At 39.6% G+C, this 13565-nt stretch overlaps 1 protein-coding gene across 4 annotated transcripts in view; it reads right to left on the bottom strand.

Annotated features, from left to right (window-relative positions):
* Positions 1-718: 718 nt before the first annotated feature.
* Positions 719-13565, bottom strand: part of LOC135897411 (ceramide-1-phosphate transfer protein) — a 43920-nt gene continuing 31073 nt past the window's right edge. For all 4 annotated transcript variants that reach the window (XM_070533968.1, XM_065426024.2, XM_065426023.2 and 1 more), the window contains one exon: positions 719-7434. In XM_070533968.1, the coding sequence (XP_070390069.1) occupies positions 7300-7434 (135 nt within the window). In that variant the 3' untranslated portion in view covers positions 719-7299. The remainder of the gene's footprint in view (positions 7435-13565) is intronic.

Here is a 13565-nt window from a genome sequence, read left to right as displayed (position 1 = left end):
GCCTAGGTGCCAACGCAGAAACGAAACGACGTCCGTTTGTGTCAAGCAAGCTCCGCCCATCATCAAGCCGAGCTTTTGTATCGGCACGAAATGAAGATCACGTGACGCTCCGTCGCGCCCCCTATCTCGAAGGCCAGAGTATCGAAGTGTCGTCCTCCGCAAGCAGATTGCGCCACCTGCGGAGCGATTTCGCCTTTTGCGTCTACACCAGCTCCAGTGCTTAGTAGCGACATCCAAAGAAATCTGGCCAGTGGTCACTGCCATGGAAGAAGGGTATAAACTACGAGGCAGCTTTACATCACGCATCCAGCTTTAACAATACAACTCTCTGAAGCCATCTCGCCCACCTTTTCTCTCTCAAAAAGACGGCCCCACAAATGACCCTTATAGGCAGGCTCCATCACTGTGATTACAGGTACTCAGGAATATGTACATTTTTTTAATGCCGGGAATTTTATGAAGTTGAAGGAAAGAGCAAGCACTCCTTTGAACGAAACCGAAGGCATCTTGCTGCAGGAATGTTAGACCCAGATATTCTAGACAATGTTATCTGGTGAACTCAACGTAAAACTAGGTTCTTGTATTTAATATGTTCAAACTTTGAGAGTTGTTGCAGGGACTCTTTTCTGGGACAGTTTGTGAAACATGGCGAATGCACTTGCTTAGTAACTGTCCTGGATATCTCAGCCATGCACCAAATGATAAATATGCACAGCTCTCCAGAACCATCTTTTTTTTTATTTATTTCCTAAAAGTGTATATATAAAGTTTTCTTATAAAAGTACAAAAGCAGTTACTATACAAAATAGACATAACGCACAACCACTAATTCAAAGCTGGAAAAGATTGTGTACAAACAAGCCATCCACTTTAACAATTATGTGAATTACAACAGGAAATGTGAATGCAGCAAATAAGACATCTGATCGGCTGAATGCATGTTGATGCCACTGATCTCCAGTGTTCTTTGTTTTATAACAGTTACACGCTAAGCAAACTAATTTAAAAATGACATGAGCACATTTACCTTTCTCCTAAATATATATTTCACAGTGCAATGCTAGCTTCAGTTTGCTTATGTAGCATTACACCAATCCCACTTCTCCAATTTGCAAGCATACCACTGACAATGTATGATTACCTGAATGCAAACCATCTATACAAAACACACAACTAAGTTTTGCCACGAATGTAATTGAGTCACCTAAATTTATGTTTTGGAAACCTCACATTAAAAAAAACAGAAATCATGGACTACTCTCGCCCACTACAGGCATTCAAAACACTATAAAATCTCATAGTGCTCTTTAATTAGGCTCACAAAATTAGTGAAACATCGTGCCAACAACAGGCCAGGTTAAGGTAGCACTCATCAGCAAAAGTTCAATGATGAGTTACAACCCATCTGTGTTGGCCATCGACATTTTCTATCCCTTGAAATCGGCCTTTGCTACAAATAATGTGCAAAGGTTCTCTATTGGAAAACATGCTCATAGTGCTAAAGCTGCATGTCAAGCTGAATTGTGCGACATTTGACTGCAGCTGAACAGAGAAAAACTAAACACAAATACAAACTTCATGTTGACTTGACATCAGATCACCTGCCAACATGCACAATGAAAGGTAAAAAGCAAAACATGTCAACAATGACACTGCATAGCATACGTAATCTCACTGCTGAAATGACCATTAGAAGTATTACTAATATGGGATCACTCAATTCACAGTAATATATTTAACAAAACATAACTTCAGATGGCAGAAAGTACCCTGCTCGGTGATAATTGACTGTCAAATGCTAAGTGCAGTTTGACTAGAGCTCCAAGGGAAAGGTGCAGTGACAGTCATGGTTGTCAAAAAGAATGCTTCCAAACTGCAGTAAGCACAGTAGAAATCTGTTTTCAACATTACCCATTAAAAAACTTGTGCAAATCAGCAACACTCTGTGGGCAAATATTGACATCGGCACACAGTTCAGAGAGCAAAAAGAAAGGTGGGGAGGGGGGAGGGTCATGGACAAGACTTTTGCCAAACAGTGAAGCACATCTGCAATTTGCTGCAATGCAGGGAGAGATCCCCCCGAAATCTTTAACAACATTGTAATTGTGCACATTAATCGTCCAACGAATGACGTGTGCCATTTAGTGACGAGAGAATAATAGGTGAAGCTGACAAAGGAAATTGTACAGACTTCAGTTAATCCAAATTTTCGGTTAATTCAATCCTGAACGAAGGTCCCAGCCAGCAGCCATGCATTTCTATGGGTCTAAACTTGCGTCATTTCGGTCCTATAATTGGCCTTCGACAAATAATTCGAACATGACTAATCGGCCCTAGACAGATTTTCACAGAACAACCATAGCTCAATATGTATGATTACGCTACTTATCTCATTCTAATGCGTGCCTTATGTTTTCCAGGAAAATTGGGCCAAAAATTACCCACGTGGTGCAATAGGATAAGAAACAAAAACAGATTTGTTTTGCTTTACCGCATACCAGTAATGTAATGCGGCAAAGCAGACTTTTGAAAACTGGCCGCCATTGTGCAATAAACCCTTGCCGAAGCCTTCCTCTTGCTAAAAAATTAGGTGCACGTTCGATTTCTACATTGTTTAAGATCTTCAATGTTATTTCTACATTAGTTTCCTACTTTGGACAGATAAAAAGTGGGCGCGCGTTTGATTCGAGGGTGTGTCTGATTTTGGCAAATACTGTCGGTCTATTTTGGCGTTTTTTCTGCATCTCGTTTAGTTCGACCCGCCAGATAATGGGATAAATTTTGTCAGTCCTGTCAAGGTCGAATTAACGGAAGTCGACTATACTGCTACACTCAGCAGCAGCTCTGTTGTGTGCAGTTGGTTTGTCAAAAATTAAAATAATAAATATTGCTCTCTCTCTGCCTAGTCTTGCAAACCTTGTTCGTTTACTCTTTGGCAAAAAGCCTAGATCTGTACGTGTTAATGGTTACAGTCATAAACAGCAAACAGCTTCTCTACCATGCTCTTCAGTTCTATGAAATCCAGTTCCAATCATATGCGATTTCATGTAAAACCTACCCAATCGTGCACTGCCGTATGAGGAGTTAAAGTTGTGGTGCTCCAGTAAAAGATGTAACATTACTGTTGCCACTTTACCTTACAGCATTCTTTGACAGAAATGTTTTTACGTGTCTATAAGCAGTTTAAAGCCAGAAATATTCAGCACGGAATTATGCTCCCAGCATGCTCCCGTAACTTATACGTTCCCATCCTGTTTCTATAGCAGGAAATGAAATGAGCCAATCTTGAAGGCAGTGCACTGAGCTATAGTAATCACGTACACAGGTGTGCAGACCGGAAAGTTGTGTGATGAAACCTTAAGAGCTGTCGACTGTGAAAAATAATTAATTGATTGCAGCCAGTGTATCACCTCATCCAGTCCTTTTCTTCCCTTTCAAATAAATATGCAGTGTGACATGGCACATTATTGTTTGTTAGTTGCTGAGACAAGAAAACTTCCTGAGATTCACTCTGAATTCGGCCCCTGGTGCAAAGCATATCACATGAAAGAATCGTGAAAAAAAGGATACAAAGTTAAAATCCCGTTAATGTGATTGCAAGTGAACAGAAGAAATAAGTGCAGAGTTCATTCTCAGGCTGCTGTAATGGAAGAGAAACTAAACTGCATGCGTGTTGGGCTTGCTTACAATGCTTTACTGCACTTTCTGAAACAGCAATGCGTGTTATCTTCTTGCACGGCCTTTGACCATATTGACGCACTTGTGCATGCATATCATAAAAGTGTTTCAGCCGCATGGCATGAAACAATTCTTGAAATTAGCAATCAAGATTTTTTAGCTGCAAATGGCAAGTGCTAAAGCTTAGTACACTTGGGGCAAGAATACTTGCCATGGTTACCAAACCCAAGCAACAGTAACATAATTGTAAAACAATCCACAAAAAGTGAACAATTGTACACCAAAACAACAAAGGTGAACATTTCATCGGCTAACACAAAAGTTTCAATGTGCGTTGTAGTACATGACGCAAGAGGAGGTATGAGCAAAAAGGAGATGCATAACAACTGCAGCCTGCTTTCAAAAATATAATATGTAGATCCGTGAAAGATTTAAACAAAACTGCAACTGCACAGCCTCGGTGATAGATGTGGAATACAAGATGCAATGAAGAGTGTGGATGCAAATTTTAATTGCAATTAGGTTAAAAGCACTATCCAGTCCTTAAAGACCCTATCCAACAAGCATCAAAGTAAAAAGCTTGCATGACAGTGTACGCAGACCCAGTAACGCGAATCAAAAGAGACATTCCATAGCCCAGCTCAACCTATTAAGTTTTCTACAAATGTTGCCAAAGTTCCCTAAGGGACGTGGAAAGTTGGGCTAGTTGGTGAGTGATCATAGTACCTTGCTGGTGAAGCAACGCACAGACACGGACACAGTGAAGACACAGTGAAGTGTCATCTATTCCTGTTTGTCTTCACTGTGTCCGTGTCTGTGCGCTGCTTCACCAGCAAGGTACTATGTTCCCTAAGGGAGTTGCACGCATGGTGGTTCAGCCTGCACGGGAATGATGGTTAGTGCAGGGATTTGCCTAAACTTCACATCTCTTGCCTTAAACAGCTTTGTGACTTTGCAAATCGTTCATTATCAACCATACATTGCATTACAAATGGAAAAATTGCCAATCCTGCATGTGGACGATTACCTTCTGCATTTGGAAATGCAGGATTGCTTTAACATTTTGGCCAGTAAAGGCAGATAAAGCACAGTAAATAAAGTCACAAAAAGGTATGAAGCCACAAGCACAGAGATCAGACAAATCCACGCAGGAAATTTATGCAGGAAACCCTATGGCAATCCTACTAGCAATCCCAACAACATAGCACGTTGATATGCCACACGGAATGCCATGTACATGGAGTATGAAACCACTTCATGCACTTCCACTTGCAGCTTACACAAAGAAGGGTGCTTAATTTCTCATAACTTGCGCACAAACACATTATATAATGCACAGGAGCTGACGATTTGCCTTTCTATGAAAGTTTTGTTGATTCCAGACATTAGCTTGCAAAAGGCCACAGCAAGAAATTCCCCTTGCTACATCCTTTTTTTTTTACAAGATTTCTCAGTTTATGCTTATAGTGGAGAAGATTAAATATGTCCCATTCGGGTAACATGATTCTGACATTTCTCTCAATGTTTTACGAATTGTTACAACCTCAAAAGGCACCAACAAGGTTCTACTGCATTTAAAAATAATTAGTTGAAGATAAATTTATTGCTGTAAGCGAACACTTACAGCTCTATGCTAAAAACAGTGCAGGAAATGGTTAAGTTACATGAAAGTCACAAGGCAAAGACTGACAGACAAACGCTTTTACAGCTGAGTCTTACTGATGGCTTATGAACAAGTCTTCCATCATGTGACAACACCTTTCAGGACAGTAAATTAAAGTGACATTGTGCACATTTGGGTTAGGTGATTGCACAATGTCACTTTAATTTACTGTTTAATTTACAACACCTTTCAGGACAGTAAATTAAAGTGACATTGTGCAATCATCTAACCCTAATGTGCACAAAGGCACAGTCACAAGGAGTTTTGATGTCGCTGCATATGGTCAGGTATAATTGAGCTTCTTTTTAGTGTTTGTAAAGGTATAATGGTTGTCACAGTTCATGTAGTTGAAGTTGATGGCACGATTCGTTTGTTCTTTAAATCTTACTAAGGGAAAAAAAAAGGCAACAAAGCCATTATCGAGGAGTCACAAACACCACTTCATTCACTTTCTAAAGGTGTCAAATGAATACCACACAAAACTATCTTTGTTATTGTCTGAACGTTCTTCCCTGCTAAGCAAAATGATCTGAATACAAATTCCATAGAAATTCATTTAACTGCTGCATTGAACTTGCATGATTAGCACGCAGGCCTCTCGCTGCTGCACTACTGTGATCTTCAAGATCCATCACTCACTGTGACACACAGAATCAACAGAATCAAAGGAAAAGAAGTACTTCGATAATAGATTACTTGCCCTGCATAAATTACAAGGTAATACGCTGTCATCTTCAACGCTGACATCAACATGGACAAGACTTGGTGCTGCAATGCAGTGTAACATCATTCTACCTTGAGAAGTAGCACATTCAAGTAAACATAGAATACTTCAGTATGTTAATGAGCAATGGCATATTTATGTGCCTTCTATCCTGACTCATATTAGAAACAAAGCCTTGCATTTCGCTGCATTTAGCCACTATTGCTTTGCCTCATCAGCAATTACACCATAAGCAGCTGCGGAGTTGACTCTAAACTTAAGTGTCCTGCAACATACCACGCACCTACATAAGGTCTACTGAGCTCGGCCTTTTCCATGAGTGAATCAGCCTATGCAGGATTTAACTTGACTAATATAGTCAAGCCTCGTTAATAAAAAAGTCACATCTGACACTTAAATACCTTCGTTATATCCAAGATTTGTTATAAGCATATATTTCTTACATGGTGATAGGTGACAAACACTTTATATTCATGCTGTTATATCTGATAAACCATTATTTCCACGTTTGACATCATAGCAAAGCCTCACTGCCAACTTCTTGTTCACATACTTTCTCAGTTTATATGCTAACAGTAAGGTATGCTGAAAATACCCCGTTCGGGCTACACACTTCGAACGTTTTCTCAGCCAGTGCATATTTTCTTCCATATCTTCTCTCTTCCACCGTAATGGCACAAAAGAGATTAAGCTCTACTCTAAGACTACTCTCACTATAACATTGACTTACCGGCTGTAGGCCTCACACACACTTACAAACTGTGCAGAAGACCACGTTGCAATAAAATCATGAGCATAGTGCTTCATTTTCGAAAGAAATATCATGAATTAAATCTCAAATAGAAAGTTAAACATAATTGCTAAACATGATATCTATACATTACTGCAGCTCAAGCTGGCACTTGAAATGGTAACTACTTCCAACTTCATAAGTTGTTATTAAAGACTAAATTTTCACCTCTCAGATGTCAGACACCCACACAGAGAACTTGCATTCACTCTTCACTGAGAGGCCAGTCATGGCAGCTCGAATGAGGCAGCACGGTGTACATGCAAACACATTTAAAACACTGTTGCCCGGCAACAACAACAAAAAATAAAGCTTTGTTCTACCAAGAGCAGTGATGTTTGGCAGTTTGCAGAAAACACTCTTGTTCAGAGGGCCATTCAAAAACTGTCTTCACTCGGGGAGGGGGGGGGGCCACCGCTCTCGCGCACATGGTCAGATGGAGCGTTAAGGAAGATTAAGAAGGTTCTTCTGTTCGTAGACAGTCTGCGTAAAGTTGTACACTTTGTAGGCTTCCTCAGAGACAGACGACACCAGTTGCCGCAGGTCATTCTTCTCATCGGGCAATGCCTTTGCAAAAATCTGCAAACATATGCATACCTTGGTGACAATACCGCCAAGAAAGCAAACGCTGCTGCTGAAAGCCAGTGTTACAAGAAATGATGCCAAAGCACATCGTTACTGACAACTATTTGCAAGTAAACAGCAGTTAAGAAGAAGCTTTAGCTCGAGTGCAACTCTGAAGCTGCGTATTCAAATACATGTAAAATGAAGAAACACTTTTCTGGGATAACCACTGAGCCAACTTTAATAAAATTTGTTGCATTTGAGAGAGAAAGTTGAATTCTAATGACTGCTGCAAGCAAAATTGCGATCTAAGGCCTGAATTTTTTTGAAGCAATTATCCAGAATCGGTGAGTTTGAAAAAAATAGAAGCGCTAAGTATACAAGTTCACAGGTCTGCACCAAGAACAAATATTGCAGTTCTGTAAACTGCATCCATCAGAGCATCCTAAGTGGACAAATTTGATATATCAACTTATACCTTACGTGAATTTGTTACACTGATTACGAGGGTTTTGCAAAAGTACAACTCAAATATTAGTAGTACATTTGAGAGCCGTGTATAATACATCCATTTTTTTTCTGCTTTAGTATACTATAAGATACAATTTCCAGAACAGCAATATTGTTTTCCATTGCCGAGTTAGGGCTGTAAACTTTATAGTTTCGTTTTCTGAGAATTTGCGATTTTCGACAATATCTATTAAAACATTGATGACCTAAATCAAAAATTTGCTGCCAACAGTGACATTTTTAACCTTTCCTTTTAAATGCAACAAACCTTGTCAAATTTGGTTCAGTCGTTGCCAAGAAAAACGATTCCTCCTTTTGCACATATTTAGATAGGAGCCCCTGAGGCAAAGCTTCCTCTTACGCTTTAGCTCGGGAGCTTCTATATAAGTACATGAGAACGAAGAAATTGTTTTGATTGGAAACCAGTTAATAGATTTCAACTAGGCTTGTTGTACTTAAAGAACTTAAGATCTAGCAATTGAGGAAGTTTCTTTTCAAATTGTGCTTTCAATTTTTTTAATAATGAAATATTTTGAATAACTCAAGTACTCAATTTTGAACACTTTAACTCAATAACAAATAATGATATCACAATTCTGTAAACTGTGCATACTCTGTAAAAAGCAGAAACAAATGCATTTATTATACACTTCTGAAATATACCAGTCATTTGCAAAAGGACTTTTGCAAAACTCTTGCAAGCATTGTAACCATTTCTTTTAAGCTGTAAATTCATATATCACATTCGTCCATTTGAAATGCTCTAACAAATGCACTTTACAGAACTGCAATATCTCTTTTTGGTGCAGTTTGACGAACTTGCATACTTTGTGCTTGTACTTTTTCTTTAAGGTTCCTGATTTACAGGTGTACCTGAAAAAAATTTAGACGTTCAAACTCGAAATTCTGCTTCCTATAGTTGCTAGAATTCTCTCTCAAGTATAACAGATTTCCCTTGCACAGGTCCAGCGGTAGTCTTATCAAAGCATTTCTAAACTTCAGATGCATTTCAATAAAGAAATTGCAGTTAGCCTCAAGATATAGGTTGCTTCTTAAAAGGAAGCTCTAGCTTGGGGCCAACTTTGATGCCACCTATTCAAATGCATGTAAAACACAGAAATGTTTTTATGGCAGAACCCACGCACCAATTTGAATAAAACTTGTTACATTTGAGAGAGACAGTTACGTTGACAGTAGGGAGCAGAACTTTGATTTAGGGCCTGGTATTTTTCACAAATATTGCCAAAAAATTTGTAACGTTAAACAATATAGAAGCATGAAGTATGCAAGCCTGCAACTCTGCACTAAAAACAGATACTGCAGTTCTGGAAATTGAATCTGTTAACGCATCTACAGCAGACTAATTTGGTACATTAGTTTACAGCTTACATTAATTTGTTACAATTAGAGGTGGGTGAGTAATAAATTTTTCAAATATGATTATCAAGTATTGAATATCGAATAGTGAACAAGGTTGCATATATCAATGGCAGAAATATTTATTTTGGCATAATTAGGTTTCATGCTTGTACTAACTAGTTAAATAACAGACAGCTATCAGGGACAACTAGGATCAGATTTAGACACAAGGTCACCAATTGTCATTAAAACCAACACGAATAGCCTCTCAACATCCTTAGAGACAGGTTTTCAAGCAAGCATTCTAAGAATGAATGGCTGTTGTATATGATTAGCTTTTAAAAACACTAGACAAATGCTTGCCAAAACAAGATCAGAAGTTTTGGAAACAGAATAAGAAAGAAGCTGCTGAAAGACTTGTGCGCCCTAGACACATGTAAAAGGACCCATTGGAAGGAAAACATCACTGGCTGTAGTTGAGGATTGGTTGTAGCGTAGAAGATAAAACTGCTACATGACTGAACTGCCAAAAACACTAAATTACCAACAAGCTAAAATTACTGGTTGTCATGTAGGCTTCCGCCGAGAAAACAAAAACCAAGCTTGTATTACCCATTTTTTTCTGCATTGCTTCAAAACCTTTAGTCATTGCTTCACTTCTGATAATTTGTGATACTTTGTTCAGCAGTTGGTGAACAGGAACCAGACTGTAACATTCAGTTTTTGCAAAATATTTGGTTAGTATTTAATATTCAATAAAAGCAAATATTTCATTTTCAAAAAGGAATAGTTAGTGTGTAATATCCGATTCCTATTCAAAAGTTTGAATATTCACTCACCCCTAGTTGCAATGTTTACAAGGGTTTTACGGAAACCCTATAGTTACATTATTATGGTATCTTTCAGAGTGGTGTATAACACATCAATGTTGTCCACTTTAGATGTATTATTAGATGCAGTTTCCAGAACTGTGATATTGTTTTTTATTGCCGAGATAGAGATTTGACTGCACTCGCTTCCGTGGTAGCGTGCACATGGCCTGCTATCTTCAATGTGTGCATGAAAGTGATGCTATCGTCTTTTATGCATCCCCACTATCAAGTTTCCGATAGCTTTCCAATCACCCAAGGCAGCCGCACGCAGCACAAGTGCCATGCATACACGACCAGGTGCTAGTGCCTAAAGTAAAGGAAAGACACATGATTCATGTGTGTTGCTTGCGACAAGGTGCTCTGTGCTGCGCCTTGCTGCATCAAGGAGTACCACACATGCTCTGAAGAAGAAATAGAGACCCCCCCCCCCCCCGTTTTTCTACACCTCAGACAATGTTACAACTGACTTCCGTTACTTCGACTCTAACAGGACCAACGAAATTGACTGAATTATCTGGCAGGTCGAATTACAGAAGCTGAAGAAAAAAATACGAAAGCACACTTCCGATTCATTTGGCAGTATTTGCCCGAATCTAACGTGCGCCCACTTTCTATGAGTCTGAAGTAGAAAACTAACACAGAAATAACATTAAAACCTCTAAACAAAGTAACTAAACACAGCCGACTTTCTAGCAAGAAAAATGGGCATGATTCCAATATGAGTTGCACAATGCAGGCCGGTTTATTAAAATCAGCTTCACCGCACGGTATATTCAAGTCAGGTTTGCCGCGGTACAATACTGTTATGCTGCAAAGCATACAAACGCAGCGAAGGCAGTTTTTGTTTCGTATCTTCTTGCACCACGCAGAAAATTTTCGGCACAATTTTCTCAGAGTAGATCATATCATATCATATGTGCTTATCATATGTACATATCATATGCACATATCATATGTGCATATCATATGTACATAAAGCACGTGTTACAATCAGATAAATACTGTAATCAGACCACCTGTCAACTGTAGCCCAAAATGGCTACGGTTCCCTGAAAATATTTCTTGGGCTAATTGGTCAAGTTCGAATTATCCGGCCAAGGCCAACTTTAGGTTCGAAATAATGAAGATAGATAGAATAAACTTTAATGTCCAACAGAAAAGGCGATCTACCCACCCCTCGAAATAATGAAACTTTAGACTCATAGAAATGCATGGGCGCCGGCCGGGACCTTAGGTCAGGATCGAATTAACTGCAAATTTGTATTAACCAGAATGGAATTAATGGAAGTCTACTGCAGGCATTTCTGTGCGTACATACTGTCTGTGGATGAGAAATATTTTTGGGACAAAATATTGTTAGCCATAAATTTGTCTGTAGACATTCTTCTCGATCTCTTACTGCATAGTGTGTTAATTTTTTACTGAATCATGAGTTTTCAATCACTTCCTAGTACAGTAAACTGCAATTTAAGGAAGTTGAATATACGTTCACATGGTTTTTTTTAATTCATCCCCGGAAAGGCTAAACAAAAACTTTTTAAAAAAGCATTCTTTACACAAAAATGCCATTCGCGAAGCCAGACTTCCAGACCCCCAAGCAAATTCGGTGACTTAAGATGGGAGCAAAAACGCCTAGCCCGTACCACAGCCTAACATTTAAACGTTCACGTTACACACTCGTAATCATTTTGTGAGTTTATTGCTTAGATTCATAAATGTTATATTATGCTGCAAAATCAAATGCTACAGCTTTTTGAAGTCACACGCATACAATGACAGCCTCAACAAGAAAATCAAAAACAAATGCTATATACATGATAAACAGGGTCCTTCATTGTGGGGTTTCATACTTATTTTTAATTCACAAGGTTAAAATCAAGCACTATTTTTAGAGAAAGAAACTGGGGGGGGGGGGGGGGGGTAATTGGGATTTTTGTTGGCTGATAGCCCACTGTTTGGAATTTTCCTGGTAACTTGCTCAAACAATTAGCGCAGACAAACAACAGCTTTAAACAGCATGACACAAGACACAGCAAAAGAAACACAGGACCGAGCACTGACTAGCAACCAGATGTTCTTTTCCAGGAACAGTTTCAATCAAATGCTTTATTTGCAAATGCTTTTTTACCACTCCTGGAAATAAAGTATTTGGTTGCCAGTCAGTGCTCTCTCCTGTGTTTCTTTTGCTGTGTCCCATGTCGAAATCACAGCGGAAGAATATGAGAGGTTTATGAACTGTCCTAAAAGAGAGAGCAAAGTCTCGCTAATGTCACGCACTCTCTAGGACAGATGGTACGGGACCGCAGGAGTCATCTGTTGGGGTCCTGCCAACATGGCATATGTGCATTCAGAAAGCACGCCGAAGTATAGGTAATACAATGCCTTTCGAAGCTTATTATTGTGTATTTCCTTTGTATTCGGGTGCCTGTTATAGACTATTTATGCTGAGAAAAATGTTGAGGAGAATGTAGGCGCACATAAATGGGCGCACACAAATGAGCAGGCCACTGCTCCACTCGGTAGTTCACAAGATGTTAAATTACCCCTCAAAGGGCAAGTCTGGCGATTTTTCTATGTTAACGGATGTCGATGAAATTCGCTGGGTACGTTCCTCTGAACACTTCCAACATGTCCTCAAGAAAGCCGGTTTGACAGTTGCACAGATTTTTTACAAATAAATTTAATTAATGGATGGTTTGCAAAAAGACTGTTGCACATGCGCAAACATGGCTGCCATGAGCACCCTCTACATGGTTAGATACGAGAAGCAGACGAACAACCAACGCAGCCCTAGTGCGTCTTGAGACGCCGGTTTGTGGTGGTTTTGATTGCGGTATTTTCGCAAAAAGGCAGGCTAGTTGTGCTGCGTATTGTGCACAAATTGCTTTGCTAGCAAACGGAGCACGAGTTTATTTCGATTTCTGCCCGAGAACAGTTATTCAGCGAGGAAAGCATGGATAAGCGACGGCTGTAAATGCCATCACAGCACGCAACTAGCTCGCTCCTCGCGGTGCCTGTTCTCATCTAGGTACTTGCAGCTACTGAATTGTCATATGCCAGCACCGTAAGGTTATTTCAGCTAGCAAGCTTAAATGCAGCCAAATTTTGACGGAATGTGGAAAGTTCAAGATCAATGAGGACGGACAGCGCTTGCGAAAGTGCAGCAATGTCACTCAGCTGTCGCTGACATGTACTTATGATAAATATTATAAAGTAATGTCGAAAATGCGCCTCATCTGACAATCAGCGCCCGGTACTACACCACTGAAGTGAGAGAAAAACACCATCCGAGGGCAGTTGGTGTCGCCGACGGGCAGGGCTGAGAGACCACCGTGCGACGAGTTTGCCTGGTTTACTCTTTTCTGCCGTCGGTGTACAGATATCCAAATGTATTTTTCATTTAGC

Source organism: Dermacentor albipictus, chromosome 2 (assembly GCF_038994185.2).
Source record: "Dermacentor albipictus isolate Rhodes 1998 colony chromosome 2, USDA_Dalb.pri_finalv2, whole genome shotgun sequence".
In the NCBI taxonomy this organism is placed as follows: domain Eukaryota; kingdom Metazoa; phylum Arthropoda; class Arachnida; order Ixodida; family Ixodidae; genus Dermacentor; species Dermacentor albipictus.
Note: the sequence above shows the minus strand (reverse complement) of the source record. Positions and strands in the feature narration are given on the sequence as shown.